General features: G+C 42.4%; 1 protein-coding gene, 1 non-coding gene and 1 pseudogene across 2 annotated transcripts; 1 reads left to right on the top strand and 2 right to left on the bottom strand.

The window, feature by feature from the left end:
• The first annotated feature begins 927 nt into the window (after positions 1-927).
• LOC132533788 (protein SET-like) lies at positions 928-1,893 on the top strand (annotated as a pseudogene).
• Positions 1,894-11,622: 9,729 nt separating this feature from the next.
• Positions 11,623-17,772, bottom strand: LOC132533787 (polycomb protein EED-like). Its single transcript, XM_060175803.1, is given in 4 exon segments — positions 11,623-11,931; positions 14,294-14,346; positions 14,349-14,445; positions 17,656-17,772. Coding segments are annotated over 4 exon segments (420 nt in total). The 3' UTR covers positions 11,623-11,778.
• Positions 12,868-12,993, bottom strand: LOC132534191 (small nucleolar RNA SNORA3/SNORA45 family). The gene has a single exon (XR_009545865.1). It is a non-coding gene; the product is annotated as a small nucleolar RNA SNORA3/SNORA45 family (small nucleolar RNA).
• Positions 17,773-21,268: the final 3,496 nt, after the last annotated feature.

Raw genomic sequence — 21,268 nt, 5'->3', positions numbered from 1 at the left:
CCCCCCAAAAAAAAAACAGCCTGTTACCTTTTGGTTCTTGTTTTTGTAAAGACAGACTTATTAAGCTCCAAGGTGATAAGCAATGTTACAGGTGCAATATTTCCAGAGGCTGGAATGGGTTTTTAACCTGGAGGTTTAGGTAGAAAGTTGACTGCAGAATTAAGAGAGAGAGAGAGAGAGAGAGAGTTGGTTTCCTTTCAAACTTTTCATTTTAGGCTTTAGAGGTCATATAGATACACTGAAGAGAGAATAATACAATAGGAACCTATAATACATTCTTACTCTACACCAACAGTGCTAAGTGATTAATATAATGCATAATGGGCAAGGGATATAGGAAAGTTTTTATGCAAAATTATTTTTTGTGTCTGACGCTTTGAGGTGACAGGTTCAGTTCCTGGCAGAAGGGGGGAGAGATAGAGAGGGAGAGAGAGAAATAGGGGGGATAGGAGAGAATGAAAGAAGATTGCATAAATAGCAACTTAAGATAACAAAGAAAATCTCTAAATCGAAGGACCAGTCCTCAAAAGGTTGTCTGACAACTTCTAGGTATCTCGAGCACCTTAAAACAAACAAACAAACAAACAAAAAAAAACTTTGGATTTCTCCATATGCTTCAAGCAAAGTCACGAGCCACAGACATGAGGACCCTACTAATTTCTATTAAGTCACATAGCTCAGTTTAGAACTACAACTCAGGATATATATAATGGAACACGGTACATTCAGCTCACTTGATCCATTTCTTTCACCTACCTAGGCCATCCTCCTTACCCAGCAGACATCTGAACTTTGACTCTTTGAAGTAGTAGAGAGTCAGCAAAGAGTCTTAGTTGAGAATCTCAGGGATTAGAATTAAGGTGAGATAGAAAATTCTAGAAATCTCCTAGCTGGCTTGTTCATTAAGTCTATTTCATTCTGTACTAAATGGATATATTCCATTGCTTCCTGTTGCTTTTTCACCAAGCTGCTTTATGGGGAGTGACAATTTTGAAGGTAGAACAGAAATATATCAAACTCTGCCAACCATTTTTTCAGAAGAGATCAGAATTGATGACCAATATGCCAAAGTTTGGGGTAGCATTTGTCAACCATCCACAGGTGTCTACACTGCTTGGGGAAGAGGATGAAGAAGCGCTGCATTACCTGACAATAGTTGAAGTGACAGAATTTGAAGATAGTGAATCAGGTAACCGAATAGACGTTTATTTTGTTTAAAACCCTTACTTTGAAAATAAAGTTCTCCCCAAAGAATTTCATCTGAATGAGAGTGGTGATCCTTCTTTTTGAAGGATCCACTGAAATCAAATGGAAATCTGGAAAGGATTTGATCAAATGTTCAATTCAAACACAAAATAAAACCAACAGGAAGAGACAGCATGAGGAACCAGAGACCTTCTTCACCTGGTTTATTGACCATTCTGGTGCAGATGCAGGTGAGTTAAGAGAGGTCATTAAAGATGGTATCTGGCCAAATCCACTACAATACTACTTGATTCCTGATATGGATGATGAATAAGGTGAGGGGGAAGATGATGATGATGATGATGATGATGATGATGATGAAGGAGAAGAGGAAGAAGGATTAGAAGATATGAAGAAGTGGGGGCCTGGTGGTGGTGCACATGGTTGAGCTCACGTGTTACAATGTGCAAGGACCTGGGTTCAAGCCCCCAATCCCCACCTGCAGGGGGTAGAGCTTCACAAGTGGTGAAGTAGTACTGCAGGTGTCCCTCTGTCTCTCACCCTCTCTATCCTTCCCTTCCCTCGTGATTTCTGACAGTCTCTATCCAATCAATAAATAGATAATATTTTTTTTAAAAAAGAAGATATGAAGGAGATGAGGATGAAGGAGAAGAAGATGGTGATTAGGGGGAGGAAAGAGAGGAAGATGAAGGATATGACTAATGAAACACTGATGAATTTCAGCATTTTAAAATTTTCTCCTGTCCCTGGGAGCAAGTTGCATTCTTTATTTTTTTCCATTTTTTCCCTCCCTTGTACACAGTCACCCTGTCTTTGAGGTCTTCTCTCTCCTTTATACGATAGTTATCAACTTATTGGGGGGGGATACTTTGATAAGAATAGTTGAAAAGAATCTCTATCCTTTTCTGTTCCAAACTAATATATTTTTTCATTTAAAACATTTTTAAGAAAACCTGTATCTTTCTGCAGTTAGCAGAAAGACAGACAGCTTTGTGTTGTTGTTGTTTTTCATTTTTTTTATTTATAAAAGGAAACACTGATAAAACCATAGGATAACAGGGATAAAACACCCTCATCCTTTTTCAACAAAAACTTTTGGAATCAATATCACCAAGCTCTGTGGGAACAAAAAACAACTTTCTGCTCCTTCAGCTCTGCTAGAAGCTGGGCGCTTCTGTGTAGTAGTGCATAGAATTCTCGCTTTTTTCCTCCTTTCTCTCAGATCTTGAATCTGAGGGGATCATATGGCAAAGCAGGCACCTTCCCAGTTTTTGTTTGTTTGCTTGTTTTTGTTTTTGCCTCCAGGGTTATAGCTGGGGCCCAGTGCTGGCACTACAAATTGACTGCTCCTGGTGGCCATCTTTTGTCCATTGTTGCTGCTGTTATTCTTGTTACGACTGCTGTTAGACAGGACAGAGAAAAATTGAGAGGAGGGGAAGTTGGAGTGGAGGATAGAAAAACAGACATCTGCAGACCTGGTTCATGGCTTGCAAAATGACTCCTCCCTCCCCCGCAGGGAACTGAACTGGGATCATTGTGCACATCCTTGTGCTTCACACTATGTGTGCTTAACCCGGTGTACTAGCTGGTTTTGAATCCTCATTCCCAGACTATTCCAGTCTGACTATTCCAGTCTATTTTCAGTCTGAAAATGTAATTCAGGAGCTAGGTGGTGACACACCAGTACAGTGCATATGACACTGCAGAAGGACCTGGGTTCAAGCCTCTGGTCCCTAGCTGCTGTAGGGAGGGAAGCATCATGAGTGATGATGCAGTGCTGCTGATGCTACTGCTGCATATGTTAGTGCTGCAGATGTTCCTTCCCTTTCTTCTCTAATTCTCCCTTCCCTCTCAATTTCTGTCTCTATCCAACAAATGAATAAAGAAATGAAATAGTAAAGAAGTGAGTGCAGATGTAAAAATAAAAATGCAATTTCATCAGACTTTGAGCTGTGGGAGTATCATAGCCAATGAGCTTTATCAGAGTTGAACTACCGTTAACTGGAGAAGAAAACCATCATAAAATTCCTTTTAAGAATCCCAATTGCCAGGAGCCATTTCTCTGCTTGATAGATGATAAGCTTTGAGATAATGGAACCCCTCAAGACAAGTGTTAATTCCCCCCTGGGAATTTCTCCTCAGGTAAACCATTTATCAGTAATCAAGTGAGTCAACACAAGTGAGTCAACACACAGTTTGGTTTCCGCCATTTGTTGCAAGGAACATTCCTCTTTGAAGTTTGCTCCCCCTCCCCCCTCCTCCAGCATTCCCTCTCCTTCCCCAAAGCCTTATAATGCCTGTGAACACAATAAAATTTTGCAGCTTGATCAGAAACCTGTCCTGCTGTCATTCTTTCCTGTCTCGTGTCCCTTTCATTCCAGGTCTTTTTGGGTTCCTAGCCCCTGCTCACCACCCTGCTGGTCGGGGCACCAAATGTTACAAATAATCTTCTCAGTCACACTGAAAGTCATAGTAGATTAATTCAGAACCTGATACCAACTGCATTTCTATCAACAGAGCTTCTTGACCCATGACAACTAACACGATCATGGCAGGTTAAGAAATGTACACATTGGGAGTCGGGGGATAGCACAGCAGGTTAAGCGTACATGGCGTAAAGCACAAGGAACGGTATAAGGATCCTGGGTCAAGCCCCTGGCTCCCCACCTGCAGGGGAGTCGCTTCACAAGCAGTGAAGCAGGTCTGCAGGTGTCTATCTTCTCTCCCTCTCTCTGTCTCCCACTCCTCTCTCCATTTCTCTCTGTTCTATACAAACGATAACATCAATAACAACAACAATAATAACTACAACAATAAAAACAACAAGGTCAACCAAAAGGGAAAATGAATAAATATTTTTAAAAATCTTAAAAAAAGAGAAATGTACACATCAAGGGTGGGTTGGTGGCACAGTTGGATTACACATGACTATGCACAAGGACCCAGGTTCAAGATCTCAGCCCCCAACTGCAGGGGGTGGAGGGGGGGAAGCTTCAGGAGTAGTAAGGCAGTGATGCAGGTGTCTTTCTTCCCCCCTCAGAATTTCTCTATGTCCTATATAAGAAAACTAAAATAAAACAAAATAAAAAAAAAGAAAGCAGACACTGTATTACTGAGTCTCCTTGCATAAAAGTTCCTAAAATACTGGTATCTTCCCTTATGTATAAATGGTTCAACAGATGCTGACAGTATACCAGACATTATACCAGAGGCTATGAATACACATGCTCACATATAACATATACCTATGATTTCATATCAATACTTTAAAAGAAGCATTATTCTTGGAGGATGTTAAACGGAAATGAACTCAATTTCTGTACTTTTTCTGAAAACCTAAATTATTTATTTATTAGTAAGACACAGGTTATGGAGGAGGAGAGGGAGGCAGAGTGAGAACAAGAGCATCACTCTGGCATGAGATGCCAAAGCTTGAACTCAAAACTTCTTGCATGAGAGTCCAACATCACCTCTCAGGTACACAATCACCTTTTAAAAAAAAATGACATACAGGGCAGGGGTATATAGTCTAATGGTTATGCAAAGAGACTCATGCTAGAGGCTCTGAAGTCCCAGGTGATCTAAAATAAGTATTTAAGATATCACCGAATGAATGAAATCTTTAAATAAAAAACAGATTTATAAGTATCCAAGGAGTCTCTAAAACAGCTGACTCAAGTACAGAGTTTTGTCATGTGCAAGAGCCAGGTTCCAGGCCCGGCCCAGCGCACTGGAGGAAGCCGCGCTGCTGTGGTCCTTAACACCATTCAACAAAGAGTCTGCAACACTGAACAGCAGCAAGAAAGCAGAGCTCTGGGACATTTCCAGGCGGCTTCCAAGGTGGCGAGCCAGGCTGCCTCCAGAGTATTCCTGACCATTTCAGGGGGTGACCTCGCCCCTGTCACACAATCTAGCCCAGTGGGCATCCTCTCTGGGGACCTTATAAGGAGTCCTGGTACCGTCCAACACAGGGCGACTGGGGAGAACCTTAGGTCCTGCTTGCCCTGGACTCCTCCAGGCTACACCCGGCCGGGTAGGTCTACACTGTCCGAGTACGGGGGTCGTTAAAAAAACAGGGTCCTCAAACCAGATGAGAACTCCCGACTGCCGGCGGGTGACAGGAGCTCCGGCAGAGGTCTACACTGCCAGCCACACAGCTTGACCTGGGTGGGAACTGGAGTTCCTGGAGAGGGTGTTGAGCAAAGAAAGGCCCAGCCAGGATGCGCCTGCAGAGGCCAGGTTTGGGGCCAGACATCCCTGCTCCCCGCCCAGCCTGGCCTCAACACCACCCTCACCCCGCCCTTCCTCACCAGTCTCCCAGCCACTAAGCAGTGAACATGGCGGAGACCCTGCGCCAGCTGGCGGGTGGCCAAAACCTTTGATGAGTCGCGGATATGCCAGGCCATGTGGGGAGGAATTCTGTCCAGCAGACGCAGGAGGCTCAAGGGCCCATACTACAGGGCCACCCAGTGCATGACCTCTGTCCTCCCTCACAACTAGCGACCCACCCTGGGGACCAGTACTTCCGGGCAATGTGCCAAGCTCTGCCACTACAAGTGAGTGACAATCATCTATAGTGTGATTTTCTTTGGGCTGTGGGAGGGTGCATTCAATTTTGTAAACCGCTACTAATCACAATTTTCAAAAAGGAAAAATTAATGTGCAAGATGGTGTATTATCATGATCGTTGTTATATAAATAAGGGCCATAAACCTAAAAAAAAAAAAAAAAAACTTGTCAAAAAAAAAAATCAGTCTTTGTGTTTTGTGATCACCTGACTTTTCTTTCCAGATCTTGAGAGAGAGAATCAGACATCTCTTTCGCTCTTAGGTACATGTGCTATAAAGGATGAAACTCACAGGACTTCATCCTTGGGATTCCAACACCCTGTCCACTGTACCACCTCCCAGATGGCATTTTACTTTCTACCTGCTTTACAGGCCCTCTGTATTGCCTCTGCTTTAGATACACTCATTTCATCTGCTGTCTCCAGATATTCTGGGATTTTATGGTCTTTTACCTTCTGATTTCATTTTTGTTTCTTAAACATAAATATATGAAAAATCATGTTGCCTTTGGGATAAAACAGCGATTGTCAGCTCTATGATATCCTCAACCAATTATTCTTAACCAATTTACAGGTGAAATAATTCACTTTAGGCATACTTGACATCATTGTTAGCCTTCTGCATTTGTTTCTACTTCTAAGTTCATTCCTTCTTTAATATTCCCACTAAAAGTCCTATGGCAATATTTTACATATTACTAAATATTTTGTATTCAACTGTAGTCAGGAAATAGCTCATGAAATAGATGAGCTTATTGAGTGTGAGGCCCTGCGTTCAAACCAGGTATGAAACAGGAGTACCAGAGATCACATGGAGAGTGGGAGGAGTGGCAGGAGAGCTCCATGAATGGTGGCATGGTGCTAGGTGTCTCTCTAGATAAATGGAAAGAAAAAAATGTGCTTGGGTACACTCACAGTCCAGAGTTTATTCCTCAGGGAACACTAATAAAATTATATATATAACATTTTAGAGAAAAGGATAGAAATTATGAATTTCTAAATACTTGCTTAGCTTTGTGAGGATCTTCAGCTTCTAAATCCCAAACATAGAGTTTGCCAACCCAATTGCCCAGTGCAAGCATCTGTATAAACCTATTTTTAAAACCATCGAATTATCAAAGTAAGGCCACTGAGTAGTCAAATTGTCCTAAGAAACCTTTCTACCTTTAGAAAAGTCACCTCTTGAAAATGAGTGTATTATCATTCTATTGCGTTTTTTACTTCTGATTTGTAAATGGGTGCAAGAAGCATTGTAAATGGACTATGAAATCTCATCTGAAATTACCCTTTCCAGTAATTTGTTATGCCATGGCCAATTCTGATAAGAAATTACATGCTATTTGGTGGCAGAGAAACACAGCTTTTATTACAGTAATATTGCAACTGTCCCTTTGTTATTGCTATTAATCTCTTACTGTGCTTAATTTATAAACCAAACTTCACCATAGGTGTGTATGCATCTTAGGAAAAAGCAGGATATACACAGGTGCTACCTGAACTTTGAAAATTAAGGTATTATGCAAATCATTTGACAATGACTTTACAACTTGCACCAGCCAGTAGTTTCTTCTGTTGTAACAGTATAGCCAAAGCTATAGAAAACTCTTTCAATACTTTCATCCTAATATCAAATGTCCTAAGAATTTCAGATAGCTGCTATTTTTGTCTTTACCTTATGTACTGATTTTTTTCAAATTTTTCTGGTAATGTTATACAGATGGATTAATAATCTAGCCTCCAATATTAAAACTTAGTAACAGGGGGAAGAGCCAACATGGTGACTGGAATGTAGCAGCACCTGTGGGCGCTGACATCAACTGCTAGAAAGCCTTGAAATCCTGGCCTTCAGCGGGACAAGCAAGGAGGCATCCTAAAGGTAGACCATGGAGGTGATTATAATTCAATTTGGGTAAAAAATAAGAAAGTATATTTCTTGATTAACTCTCTTAGACGCCTCTCCCCATAACCAGACCCCAGGGGTAGGGAGCTGCTGCTAGAAGGCTCCCCGTGGAGCTCTTTCTTTACCAAGATTCCTGGCCCTCAGGGGTGCCATTAACCCTGCTTCCAAATTTCTAGGCTATTTCTGTTGTTCCTCTGATTAAGGGACTTAGACAAATTCAAATGATAATTAGCTGATCAAGCAAGCCTCACCCAGCCTGCTTGAAAGTTTTAATTTTCATATTTGTTTTGTATTGTGTTTTCTTTCTCAATCAGGTGTCTAGACTAAATGTACATAGGCTAACAGGGAGCTATCCAAGCTGAAGACACATTGCTTGGGCTTTTTATTCTGTTTTATTTTACAAATACTATTATATATACATGCATATCCCTTCCCCTCCTCAGGTGACCAAAATTAACTCTTAGTATACTTTCCATTGCTAGATGACAAGAATTACCACCCACTGTGAGAGAAACTTGTCTCACTTTTCATACCTCCTCTTAACACTATCACCCTTCTCCCACATTCAAGCCAATTAAAAAATATATATACACAACTCTCCTTTCACTACTTTTTTCTTTTTCCTACTTTTCTTTTCTCTCTTTTTTTCCCACTGTCTTCCTTTCTCCCTTGCTCCTCCCTCTACCTTGTGAATTCACTGATACTTATTTGTGAACACTTTCAGGGAAGAAGACTGACTCAGAGCGGACTCTCTTTGTGTGTGTCTCTGCTCTACTTCCCCTTCCCCTCTTGCTACTCCTAGAATCTATAGTGGACAGTAGATTTGCATAACTGTCTATTCCTGCTATCCCTTTTTTCCTTTCTCTTTCTTTTTCATTTAGATTTGGTTGCTATTTTTTTCTTGAACTGGAGACATTGTAGGACTAACTGGTATTGGTTATACTGCTTCAGTCATTGCTTTAGTTTCTACTGTAATTTCTGAGGGTGGTGATTGCATTTGTCATAAGGGTATTTAGTATAGTGTGGCTTGTACATAAAACAAAGCAACTGAGGAGCAACAGAACATAAAAATAAAAAACACATTAAAATGGGTAGATCAAGAGCAAATAGAACTGCTAATACAATAAATGAAGACAAGAGCCAGGAAGAAACTACAAATCAGACAGAAGTAACAATAGATAAAAAAAAGCATGCAAGCAATAATAAATTTAGTAATCACAGAAATGAAAACAGCTTTGGATGAAAGGAATAGCACTTTAGGGAAACAAGAGATGAGACCCTCAAGGAAAATACTAACTACCTTGAGGCAATTAGAGAACTGAAAGCTGAAATAGCTATAATGAAGAAAGCAGCCGAGGGAAGGGAAAGCAGACTAGCAGAAGCAGAAAACAGAATTAGTCAGACAGAGGATGAGTTAGAGAAAAATAATAAATAGTTGAAAGAGCTCAAAAAGAGATTGAGAGACACTGAAAACAGCAACAGAGACATATGGGATGATCTCAAAAGAAGTATCATTTGCATAGTTTGCCTGCCAGAGGAAGAAAGAGAGGAAGGGGAAGCAAGCATTCTAGAAGAAATTATAGAAGAAAACTTCCCAGACCTGAACAACAGAAAGGACATTAAGATCCAAGAGGCTCAAAGAGTCCCAAACAGAATCAACCCAGACCTGAATACACCAAGACACATTATAGTCACAATGAAAAGAAGTAAGGATAAAGAAAGGATCCTACAGGCTGTAAGAGAAAAACAAAAAATCACATGCAGGGGAAAACCTATAAGACGATCAGCAGACTTCTCTACCCAAACTCTAAAGGCCAGAAGAGAATGGCAAGATATCTATCGAGCCCTGAATGAAAAAGGGTTTCAACCAAGGATAATATATCCAGCTAGACTTTCATTCAAACTAGATGGAGTCATCAAAACCTTCTCAACAAACAACAGTTAAAGGATGCAACTATCACCAAACTGGCCCTGAAAGAGGTTCTAAAAACCTCTTACAAACAAGAACATCACTATAATACTTGCAACATATCATATAAAAACTTGTTGAACAATGGGACTACAACACATTAAATCCATAATATCAGTAAATGTCAATGGCTTAAACTCACTCATCAAAAGGCACAGAGTGGGATGATGGGTCAGAAAACATAACCCAACCATATGCTGCTTGCAAGAATCCAACTTGACCCAACAAGACAAACACAGACTTAAAGTAAAAGGATGGAAAACTATCCTACAGGCTAATGGAATACAAAAAAAAAAAAGGCAGGAACAGCCATTCTCATCTCAGACACAATAGATTTTAAATTAAATAAAGTAATAAAAGATAGGCAAGGTGATTACATAATGATTAAAGGACCAATCAGCCAAGAAGGTATAACAATTACTAACATTTATGCACCCAATGAAGGACCATCTATATAATCAAACACCTTCTCAAAGAACTTCAAAAACACAACAATAGTAATACAATAATAGTGGGAGACTTTAACACCCCATTCTCACACTTAGACAGATCAACAAATCACAGAATCAACAAAGAAAAAAGAATTAAATGAAGAGATTGACAGACTAGAACTCTTGGACATTTTCAGAGCTCTTAACCCCAAAAACTTGGAATACACATTCTCTTCAAATACACACAACACATATTCAAGGATAAAAATTGCTCACTTGGATGGCGAGCTGCTGTGCCCCCACCACAATGAAGTAGCTTCAGTTCTTTGGTCTTGTGCACACACACTCCTCCCCCCCTTTATTTATTTGATAGGACAGAGAAATTGAGAGGAAGAGGACAGGTTAGGGTAAAGAGAGACATGGATCACTACTTCATAGCTTGTAAAGCTTCCCCCTGCAGGTGGGGACTGGGGATTGTACCCTGCACATGGTAAAAAAAAAAACTAGCAATAATATATATATATATACCAGAGTACTGATTATCTCTGGCTTATGGTGACACAGGGACTGAACCTGGGACTTCAGAGCCTCAGACATAATCATGCTATCTAACCCCTACCAAAATAATAAAATATAAAAATCTCTTTCATGATAGGCTGAAAGTATGAATCTCCACCCCTGTGAAACAATTACAGAAGCCAGACCTTCCACCTTCTACACCCCATAATGATCCTGGGTCCATATTACCAGAGAGATAAAGAATAGGGAAGTCTTCAAGGAAGGGGATGCAATACAGAGTTCTGGTGGTGGTAACTGTGTGGAATTGTACCCCTTTTATCCTATGGTCTTGCCAATTTTTCCATTCTATAAATGATAAAAAATACTTTAAAACTTAGAAAGCAAAAGGCTTACAATTCTACAGATATGAAAAAGAATATGAGAGGAACAAAAACCTCTCATGAAAATCCAGAGAAATATGAAAGAAATGATGTTTAGTCATTAATACTAGCTTTGCTAGGACAATTTTAAAAAACTAGCCTGAGAGATGGCACAGTGGCTAAAGCCTTGGGACCTCAGGCAAGAGGTGCTGAGTTCAATCCTGGTATGCATATGACTGTGATAATCGGGTTATCTCTCTCATTAATAAACAAATAAATATTCTTAAAATTTTTATTTAGGGTGGAGGCAGACAGCATAATGGCTATGCAAAGAGACTCTCATGTCTGAGGTTCCAATGTCCTGCACCACCGTAAACCAGAGCTGAACAGTGCTCTGGTAAAAATAGAAAATAGAATCAATAAAAGTTATAGTGGAAAGAGACAGAAATTAAGAGGAAAGGGGAGATAAACACACCTGCAGCACAGTTTCCACACTCATGAAGCTTTTCCCCCTGTAGGTGGGGGTTGGCGAATTGGATCAGGGTCCTTATACAGTACGCTCTACCAGGTATGCCACAGCCCAGCATCAGGAAGGAGAATCTCTTGGCCTAATCATATATATTTTTAAATTTAAATTTACTTAATCAATAACTGATACTCCAAGACCAAAGCACTGCTCAGCTCTAGCTATGGGTGATGCTGGGGTTTCTATCTGGGTCCTTAAAGAGTCAGGGATGAATGCCTTTTGTATAATCATTTTGCTGTCTCCTCAGCCCGTAACTTTATACAAAAAAACAGCCAAGCCAACTACATAAACTTCAAAAACATCACAATTCAGTATTTATGCACACACCTGCATCTACCAGCTCACATCCAGGAAGACTTACTCTTTTGCTACATACTGTTGTGAACACTAATGGATCCCCACCTTTACTGCGCCAGTTAAACTGAACCTCAAACAGTGGCTGGCTGTGACCTTCCTATAAAATAAAAATGAGGAAAAAATATGAGTATTTTAGAAATCAAAAACAGGGTAAGCCACTTGACCATTTCTCCATACAACATTCTTCCAAAATACAAGCCAGTATTTTATATACCATCACTTTCTGATACATAAAGAGACTTAACAGTCCAGTTAAGACATTTTAAATAAATTTATTTTATTTTATTTATTTAATATTGAATAGAGATAGAGAAAAATTGAGAGGGGAGATGAGAGAGAGACAGAGACACCTGTAGCTCTACTTCAGCTCTTGCAAAGCTCTCCCCTTGCTGGTGGGGGGTACGAGGGGCTTGAACCCAGGTCCGTGCACACGGTAGCGTGTGTGCTCAGCCAGGTGCCCCACCACCTGCTCCCCCCCCCCCGTTATGACATTTTCAAATACTGGCTGCATGGTAATATTTTATTACAAACACTTAACTCAGAGGCTTGGTGACAAGTACTTATCTAGAAAACTGCTTGAAACTTGCTTTCTATTTTCTTAAACCATCATAAGATTTTGAATCAAAATCAGTACTTTTAATGACTCTTCCTCTGTGTGCTTTCACACTCACAAGACATAAGCTCCCCCTACACCTCAGTCAGCTTCTCAGCCCTTCTGCTAAAGAATGTGGTCTTCAGGACATCAGTGGGCTTTGGGAGCTCTCCCTCCAGAGCCCTGTAGCAGCCCTATCACACCACATCAGGGATGGGAGTAGCTCCAATCTTAATTCTGGTAGCGTTTTCCAGTGTCTGCACTCTGCACAAGGTCCAGGGTGGACAACTGAGCAAAAGTTCTGACTCCTCTTTACATAGCAATGCTTCTTACCAACTTCCCCAAAGTAACCTTGGTGTAATGGAGGTCTCCTTTGCAAACCTAGAGGTCAAACCACTAAGGAAGTGCCCTGACATTGGCCTCTTGTGGACACTATGTAATGCATGTCCCTGCCCTGTTGACTATGCCAGGAGGGCCATAGCAAGAGAATAAGGTCAGCAGTGATACTCCAAGGACCCAAGCACACTAAGACAAAAGATGGTACCCAAGAATGACTCTAGTTTCAATAACCCACAGCTCCAAGATGGAAAAGGAACAGAAGTAGAGGAAAACAACTAAAATCACCAGTCATCCCTCCCTCTTATCAATAAAATCTACTGAGGAAGAAGTTTTCACCTCCCCCCAGGGTTATTGCTGGAGTTCAGTGTCAGCACTACTAATCCACCTCTTCCAGTGGCCTTTTTTTGTATTCATTTTTTACCCCAGTTTGACAAGACAGAGAGAAATTGAGAGGGGAAGGGGAGATAGAGAAGGGAAGGGAGAAATATGTGCTTCACTGCTTGTGAAGTGTGCCCCTGAGGTGGGGAATGTGGACTCAAACCTGAGTCCTCGCACTTGCACTTGGAGATAATGGGCACTAAATCAGGTGTGCCACCACCAGTCTCCCCCGAGGACGTAATTACTTATGTAACCAAGTCTGTTTTCCCCAAATACTCAACAATCAAAAATGTATTACATTTATACGCTCTCCTTACACACATACTGTCACCCCCCCCCCCAACTTCTTTTTGCTTCTGCTCAGCTCTGGCTTACAGTGGTGTGGAGAGTGAACTTGAGATCTTTGGAGTCTCAGACATGACAGTCTCTTTTGCATAATTATTACGCTATCTCCCCATCCCACATTTATACCCTTCCTTTGAAAGCAATCACAAGCAAAGAACAAAACATATATGTGGGAGTTGGGCAGTAGCGCAGCAGGTTAAGCGCAGGTGGCGCTAAGCACAAGGAGCAGTGGAAGGATCCAGGTTCGAGCCCCTGGCTCCCCACCTGCACGGGAGTCACTTCACAGGTGGTGAAGCAGGTCTGCAGGTGTCTGTTTTTCTCTCCCCCTCTGGGTCCTCCCCTCCTCTCTCCATTTCTCTCTGTCCTATCCAACAACGACGGCATCAATAATAACTACAACAACAAAATAACAAGGGCAACAAAATGAATAAATAAAAAAATAAAAATTTTAAAAAACATATGTATGAACTGCACAAAAATATCTTTCAATTCATACAGACTTAAGGTTAACTAGTCAACTATTTTCAGAAACAAGTGCTACTTATATATTTTTAAGATTTTATCAAAAGAGTAACATTTCCCACAATAGTTTCCTTGAATAAAAACAGAAAAAAATAGTCTTATGTGCCAAGTATTACCCATTTAAAACAAAGTAAAAAATTAAGCAATACAAAATGACTATTCATATCAACTACAAAACAGAAAACTTGAGAATAATCTAAATTGGAATTACTCTAACCTCGACAGTTTCTCAAAGATACTTTCCACTGCAAAGTAACTGTAATGCTTAGTGTTCAGCACATACCTTGAGACTATTCACACACTTGAAGGAGTATTTACACTTCTTTGACTTCCATTTCCTTTCCCCCAGCTTTACCTTCCAGGTGCATTCATGGTAATGGTATGTGTATCGGGGCATTCTGAACTTGTATCACCTTCTACACGGACAGCATCATACTGCAAGGAATAAGTTTAGGGGGAAAAATCCACCAAGTGTGAGCACTCTTTTTTAGTAGCAAATTACTTTTACTGGGTAGCTTGTTATAAAAAAAAAGCATTTTCCAAATAAAAAGCATATCAGCTGGTGTCAGCAGGTGGTTCACCTGTGGAGTATACAGGCTATCATGTCTAAGACCCTGGGTCTGAGTCCCAGGCCACCATAGAGGACAGTTTGTGTGGTGGGGGTGGGGCTTCTGGAGTAGTGGAGATGTGCTGTGGGGTCTATCCTGTCTCTCCATCTCTCTTATCTCTCACCTATCATCTAGAGAAAATAAAAAAGTGGCAGGGTTGTTGGCATTCAGGTGGGGTGACACCAACAGGAAAGCTAATCCAACTGGTTCCCTCCCCCCCTTCTCTCTCTCTCTCAAGGGATGACACAAAGCAGGGACACGGGAGATAACTGATGTGTTCTCAAATCTCCTTTATTATCAGGTGGGCATGAGTTTAAATAGAAAACCAAACTAAGGACATTATTCAAATATGTCAGAAATTACAGGTTTCTTAAAGGTCAGCTTGCCCCTATGGTATGGGGCTGGTATCACAGGAATTGATGAGATACAAGACACTTATTCACCATGACGCAAACAACTTAATTATCCAAAGGTATTTGGAAGAAACATAGGGGTTAAACCAGTAGAGAGAGACAGAGAGAAGATGGATATCAAAGGCCATATAGTTGAGAATTTCTCTTGTCTGGGGTCTGAGGTGTATGATGGAGTGTATGATAAGGTGTGTTCTCCTCTGTGATCAGAAGGTGAGGTGAACTTTGAGTAAATGAATCTTAAGGTAGGCAGCCATGTGGCCTGCGGTTAATGGAGAGGGGTAGGGAGGTTTCTGTGGACTTGAGAGTCAAAAAGGAAGAGCTAAGTATAAGAGATGTGGTTTCTCCCCATTGCTCACCTCAGCAAGGGAGACTTACAAGTGGGTGTCTTTCCCAGACCTTAATCCAGGGATGGGGGAGCTCTCCCTAAGCTCTATCAAGCTTACACATAGCCCCACACAGGGTGGGGACAGCAGGTGGCTTACCAGGGTGCCAGCACAAGTCACCACATGGTAACATCTTGGGTGGCTGGGGGAAGTTTGACAAGTGGTGGAGTGGTGTTACAGTCTATCTCATTCTCTGTTCCTTATCCTTTATCACAAGAAGAAAAAAAGAAGAATCTGGACACTACAAACAGTAGAGTCCTCTAAGCATTAAAGTCCCAAGTGAATTCTAGAATTGGTGCCTTAACATATCAGCAAAAAATACAAAGAAAGCACCCCCAATGAGAATGGTGGGAATGATACTACCTTTATGTGGCCTCATGTGTGCCAGTCACTTTAATATTCTGTCTTATTTCACCTAACTGATCTTTTGCTGGGTAGGGTTGCAGGTTTCAAACTCACTTGCACTTATCCCACTGTAATACTACCAACTCCTTATCTGTGGGAATTCTAACCTACTACCTGTATCCAGTACCAGGTTCTAATCACTGATAAAATGCAAGGACCGGCTTAAGGATCCCAGTTCACGCCCCCGGCTCCCCACCCAAAGGGGAGTCACTTTACAGGTGGTGAAGCAGGTTGGCAGGTGTCTTTCTCTCCCCCTCTGTCTTCCCTTCCTTTCTCCATTTCTCTCTCTGTCCTATCCACCAACAACGATAACAATGACAACTGCAACAATAGAACAAGGGCAATAAAAGGGAACAAATAAATAGTTTACAAAATGTAAACTCCCAATACTGAGTAAGATTGGGAACACAAGCAGGAAAGGGAAAATGATGTAAAATGCAGTCTCCAGAAAGTTCAAGGATAAATCCCACAGACAAGCCCCCACTATCTTGTATACTTTGAAAGTCAAGGCCTACCTTGCAAAGGCTGTGTCTGTGCCAGTGTATTTCAGTGATGAAGACTCTAGGGACTAGATGTGTAAGATGCAACCTTTACTCCTAATATTGGTCCAACAAAAACAAACACCACACACCCTGAGAAACTTACACCAGCCTCCTGTAACAAACCAGTTTAAGCTATGATCTTGAGGTCTGTCAGGCAGCCCCCCCCTGCTCCATCCTCCATTGCTGACACCATGGCCTATTTACATAAGCACTGTTTTGCCTGATCTATCTTCTTTGTACCTTGAGATCTGCCCTGTCTTCAGGGTATTAATTAATCCCACCCACGGGTTAAAACCTTCACAACAGTTGCTAAAAGAGTCTCTAACATTCGCCTGCTCTTTCCTTTTCTCCATGCCCTTTCCTAGTCATTTCATTTCTGACTTGCCACTTCCGGTTTGTGTTGTCTCTGATCAATAAAACCCATTGCTTTCCATCTCTGCCAGGAGTTCCTGGTCTCTCTTCCTCTCCTGGTCTCTCTTCTGTTAGCTAAGCAGCAGCCCAGGTTGGCTCCGGTCCAGTTCTCTCCAGCCCAGAGAGCAGGTGCCCAGGAAGAAACACCTGTATCCTTAGCCTAGCAGTGGTCTATCAGAAGAGGCTTCAGAATTTAGAAGAGAAACTTTGAACACATCGTCACTTAAGACAGTTTGAGGAGCTCACTGTATAGAAACTTCACCATGAAACTGGGCTTAGTGGTAACATTCATTTCTTTCTTTTCCTTTTTATCAGAGTATGGCTCAGCACCAGCTGCTGGTGTTGCTGGGGGCTGAATTTAGAACTTTGGAGCCTCAGGCAGAAATGTGATTGTGCAGAACCATTATGCAGGTCTCCCTTGCCCTAGTAATGCCAACTTGTTATTATTATTCCATGTCTCATGACTCGCCTCAACACAGTCAGTCACTGGGCCTAGATGAGTCATCAAGGTCCATGGCAGAGCTTTAAAAATTTAGTAATAGTCATCATAATCATAATCGTAACAGTAATAGATTCGACTTTGGAGGTTGGGGAGGAGGCACAGCAGGCAGGGCCCAGGCTTTGCAAACACAAGGTCGCAGGTTCCATCCCCCACTCCACGCATGCCAGGTTCCTGCTCCAGTCTCATTTAGAAAATTATCATTGTTATTTTTTTAATGTGACCACGGGTGGTGAAGGAAGGGGAAAGGAAGAAAAAGAAAGGGTGATAAATGTCTGTAAAAACTCACAAAGCCAGGAGTCCTTGCTCTGACTCCCCCGCTGCCAGTGGGATGGGAGCAGAGCACACCCAGAGCCCTGCACTCCCAGACCACACTGCACTCACATTCTTGTCCCAGGACAGGTTCAGGTTGCTGTTCCAGTTGCTGCTCAGCTTCTGCTTCTTGGAGGCAGGCATGTAGCTTCCCACCACTACCACCACTGCCACACCTCCCTCAGACATGTTCCCCTGCCGTCACCAGTGTGGCAAAGGGCTCCCAGCCTCCATGGGCGGGCGGGCTGGCGACCTCCACACTGCTGACAAAGACACGTGCCCGCCCGCACGTGTCTGGCCAGTCAACGACTGAGAGTGATCACTGGGCTCTGAAGGCAGCGCCTTGCCTCTCCTCTCCTCACAGGACCCCTGCCCACCAGTGCTTGGACAGCAGAGGTGGGCTCTGAGGGTCTCCCCTCAACCCCAGCTCCTACGCAAACGGTGCAGGAACACTGCCCACACCTACGTGCCCAGCCGCCTGGAAGACGCTGGAGTCTGGGCCGTGGACCAGCCCACTCAGCCTTGGTGGCCCACTACACGGCTCGGCTCTGTAATCTCCGATGCAGTAGTTAAAGCCTTCACATTATGCACAGGGATGTTCACAGCCCAACTTTTAAAAACTCAGATGGGAATTGAAATGCTAGAGGAAGCCAGACTGGCCTCCCCCATCCTGTCAGTGAAAGAGTCCCTGGCAGGTGCGCAGGCGCCAGTTGAGTTCTCCAGTGGTCCAGTGGGCGCTGATCCAGGCCACGCCCCGTCGGGCCACGCCCCCTCAGGCCAGGTGGATGTGGCCTGGGATGGGTTTCTAGGCCCCACCCCATGTTCTGCTCAGGGCCGCCCAATTCAGCCCTGATGCATATTTATGAGACTGAGTGATGGGTGTCCTCCAGGCAGTGCTCCTGCTGGGTCAAGTGGATGAAGTCATTCTAGAAGTAGGAATATAAGTCTAAACTCTCAAGTGCTCTATTTTTTATTAATTTTTAAAAAGTTAGCCAGAGCACTTTTCAGCTCTGGCTTAAGGTGGTGCTGAAGGTTGAGCCAGTGACATTCGAGCCTCAGGCATGACAGATATTATTATTATTATTAACCGCCATGATGTCGCCCTGGCATATTAACAGTAGTTAAAGCATCCTGGAGCTTGATTCAGGACTGTTGGAGCAAGTACTGAGGCTCCTAGGAGAGAAAGATTCTGTTCTAATTATAGTAAGGTCAGAGATTAGGGGTCATGAGGCAGTTGGGGGACGGGGGAGTCAGGACAAACTGCCCACAGTGTGTGGCTTTGGTACAGTGATGATTTTAGCAGAAGGCACTTGGATCAGGCTATCTCAGGACTCCCAGGACTCCACATATCTGACTAAAGACAGATCCTCCAGTGGCACGGGAGGTAGTGAAGTTCATAAATCAATGACCTGGCAAGCCTGAGGTCTTTTCTGAGCAATGTTCTTGTTCTCTCTCTCTCATCATTAATATTTTTTTCTTTTAAAAGCATTGGGCATGATTAGATAGCTTAGTGGCTATGCAAAGAGACTGTCATGTCTGAGGCTCAAAAGTAACAGGTTCAATTTCCCGCAAGACCTGAGCACTGCTCTGGTGTTTCTCTCTGTATATTACTATCTCAGCATTGCTCTCAAAAATAAAATAAAATACTTTAAAAAATTAATTTCTTTAAAAATTTTATTTATATCACTGACTTAATAATGATTGACAATGATTTAATAATGATTGTGGGTTTAAGAGGGGTATAATTCCACACAATTCTGAAGGCTTTTTTAAAATTTATATAATTTTACTTTATAAAATGGAAATATTGACAAGAACATAGGATAAGAAGGGGATAATCCCACACAATTCCCACCACCAGAACTCTGTATCCCACCCTCTGCCCTGATAGCTTTCCTATTCTTTACCCCTCTGGGAGTATGGACCCAGGGTCATTATGGGGTGCAGAAGGTAGGTCTGGCTTCTGTAATTGCTTCCCCGCTGAACATGGGCATTGGCAGGTTGATCCATACTCCCAGCGTGTCTCTTTCTTTCCCTAGCAGGGGAAGGGCCTGGGGAGGCAGGGCTCCATGACACCTGATGGTGTCATCTGCTCAGAGAGGTCAGGTTGACATCATGGTATCATCTGGAACTTGGTGGCTGAAGAAGAGTTAAGATACAAAGTAGATCAAATATTTGACTAATCATGAGCCTAAAGGCAAAAATATTACAGATGAAAATTTGGGGTCTCTGTTTTGGAAAAGGCAGGTAGGCCTATTTTAGGTATATTCCAAGGGTCCCATGACCATTAGTTTTTGTCTGAGTCTGACATCTGAGATGCAGGTGGACCCAACTTCTTCTCTGGGGAGATGGTGTCATAGTTGGAAAAAGGACTGGAAATCTGGATCAGGGAAGAGAGTAGCTTCCAAATATGGGAAAAGTATATAAATATTTTTAACTACAAACCCCACCGGTTTGATCTGGAGCCCATATTCAGCACAAAAGTCTGTTGTAACGTCTGTATCCCTGTAGGTCTGAGTTCACATTCTGTGGTCACTACTAGGAACACTCTGGGCTGCATTAATTTCAGAACCCATCTTCCTCTGGTGATAGGTAGAGTAAGTTATCCAACCTCCATTTGGAGAATGGAATAATAGTCCTACCATTGTTGATCCAGCTTGATTGCAAGGTCCTCAACATAATTGTTCCACAAAGGGGTCTATTATGTTGTTCCTGATGGAGATGACCAGTGACAGTGGTGAGAGAGATCACTTAGAGGTCTAGGCCCATCATGTCTCTGTGGGAATCCCAGGACTCCCTGACTAGAGTCCCAGGTGATGGGATGTCCTGGTAGTGACTAAAGAGTTATCATTAAAGTATGCCCATCTCATGCCCTTATTCAGCTTTTGTAGTCCTTATTTTGACAAAGCGAGCTTTGGAGTGATGGAGGGAAGAGGGCATCTAGGTCTAAGTAGAACTATTTGATTAGGTACTTTATGGTTTCTTTTTAGATCTTTCTGCTTTGCTGCATTTTTGACTCACTGCAAACTATTGTGCACTTTTGCTTAAAGGTATTTATTTCCTCTTACTTTATAGATGCATGTGTTCATGGGCCCTGGTCTATATATAGGTCTTGAGACTTTGTTAAGAAGTGCACCACCCTAAATGGAATTAAGGAGTCCTATGAGCTAGGAAAGGTCTCACCAGGGTAATGAAGCTGAAGAGTTGACATTCTGTTGGGCAGTAAACTAGCTCCCCCCTGCTTAAAGCCTCTGTCTCTAATCCTGCTTAACTAAGCACCGCCCTGCCAGTTTAACACTGCAGTCTATTTACATAACACTGTTAACTAAGCACCACCCTGCCTCCAGGGCATTGGTTTAATCCTCACTGGTTCAGGCTTTTTCCTTCTCCCCACCCCCTATCCTAGGTACATCCTCTTCTGACCTGACAGTTCCACCTCAGGATATATAAGGACAGGATTGTGATTAGAGATAGCTTAGATTGCACTGCATTCCACATGAATAAAGATTGAACTGCGTACCACTTAGCCATGAGTCCCTGGTCGTCTCTCTCTTCCACCTGTGAAGCTAGCTCGGTAACATTCAACACCTGACATCTCTGAACATAGTCCAACGTGAAACATGCTGAGGTGGTACTCCTTGCATTGATTAGGTTAGATCCGTAGATGCAGTATCAGTTGGTATGA

Source organism: Erinaceus europaeus, chromosome 17, assembly GCF_950295315.1.
Source record: "Erinaceus europaeus chromosome 17, mEriEur2.1, whole genome shotgun sequence".
Lineage (NCBI taxonomy): Eukaryota > Metazoa > Chordata > Mammalia > Eulipotyphla > Erinaceidae > Erinaceus > Erinaceus europaeus.
Note: the sequence above shows the minus strand (reverse complement) of the source record. Positions and strands in the feature narration are given on the sequence as shown.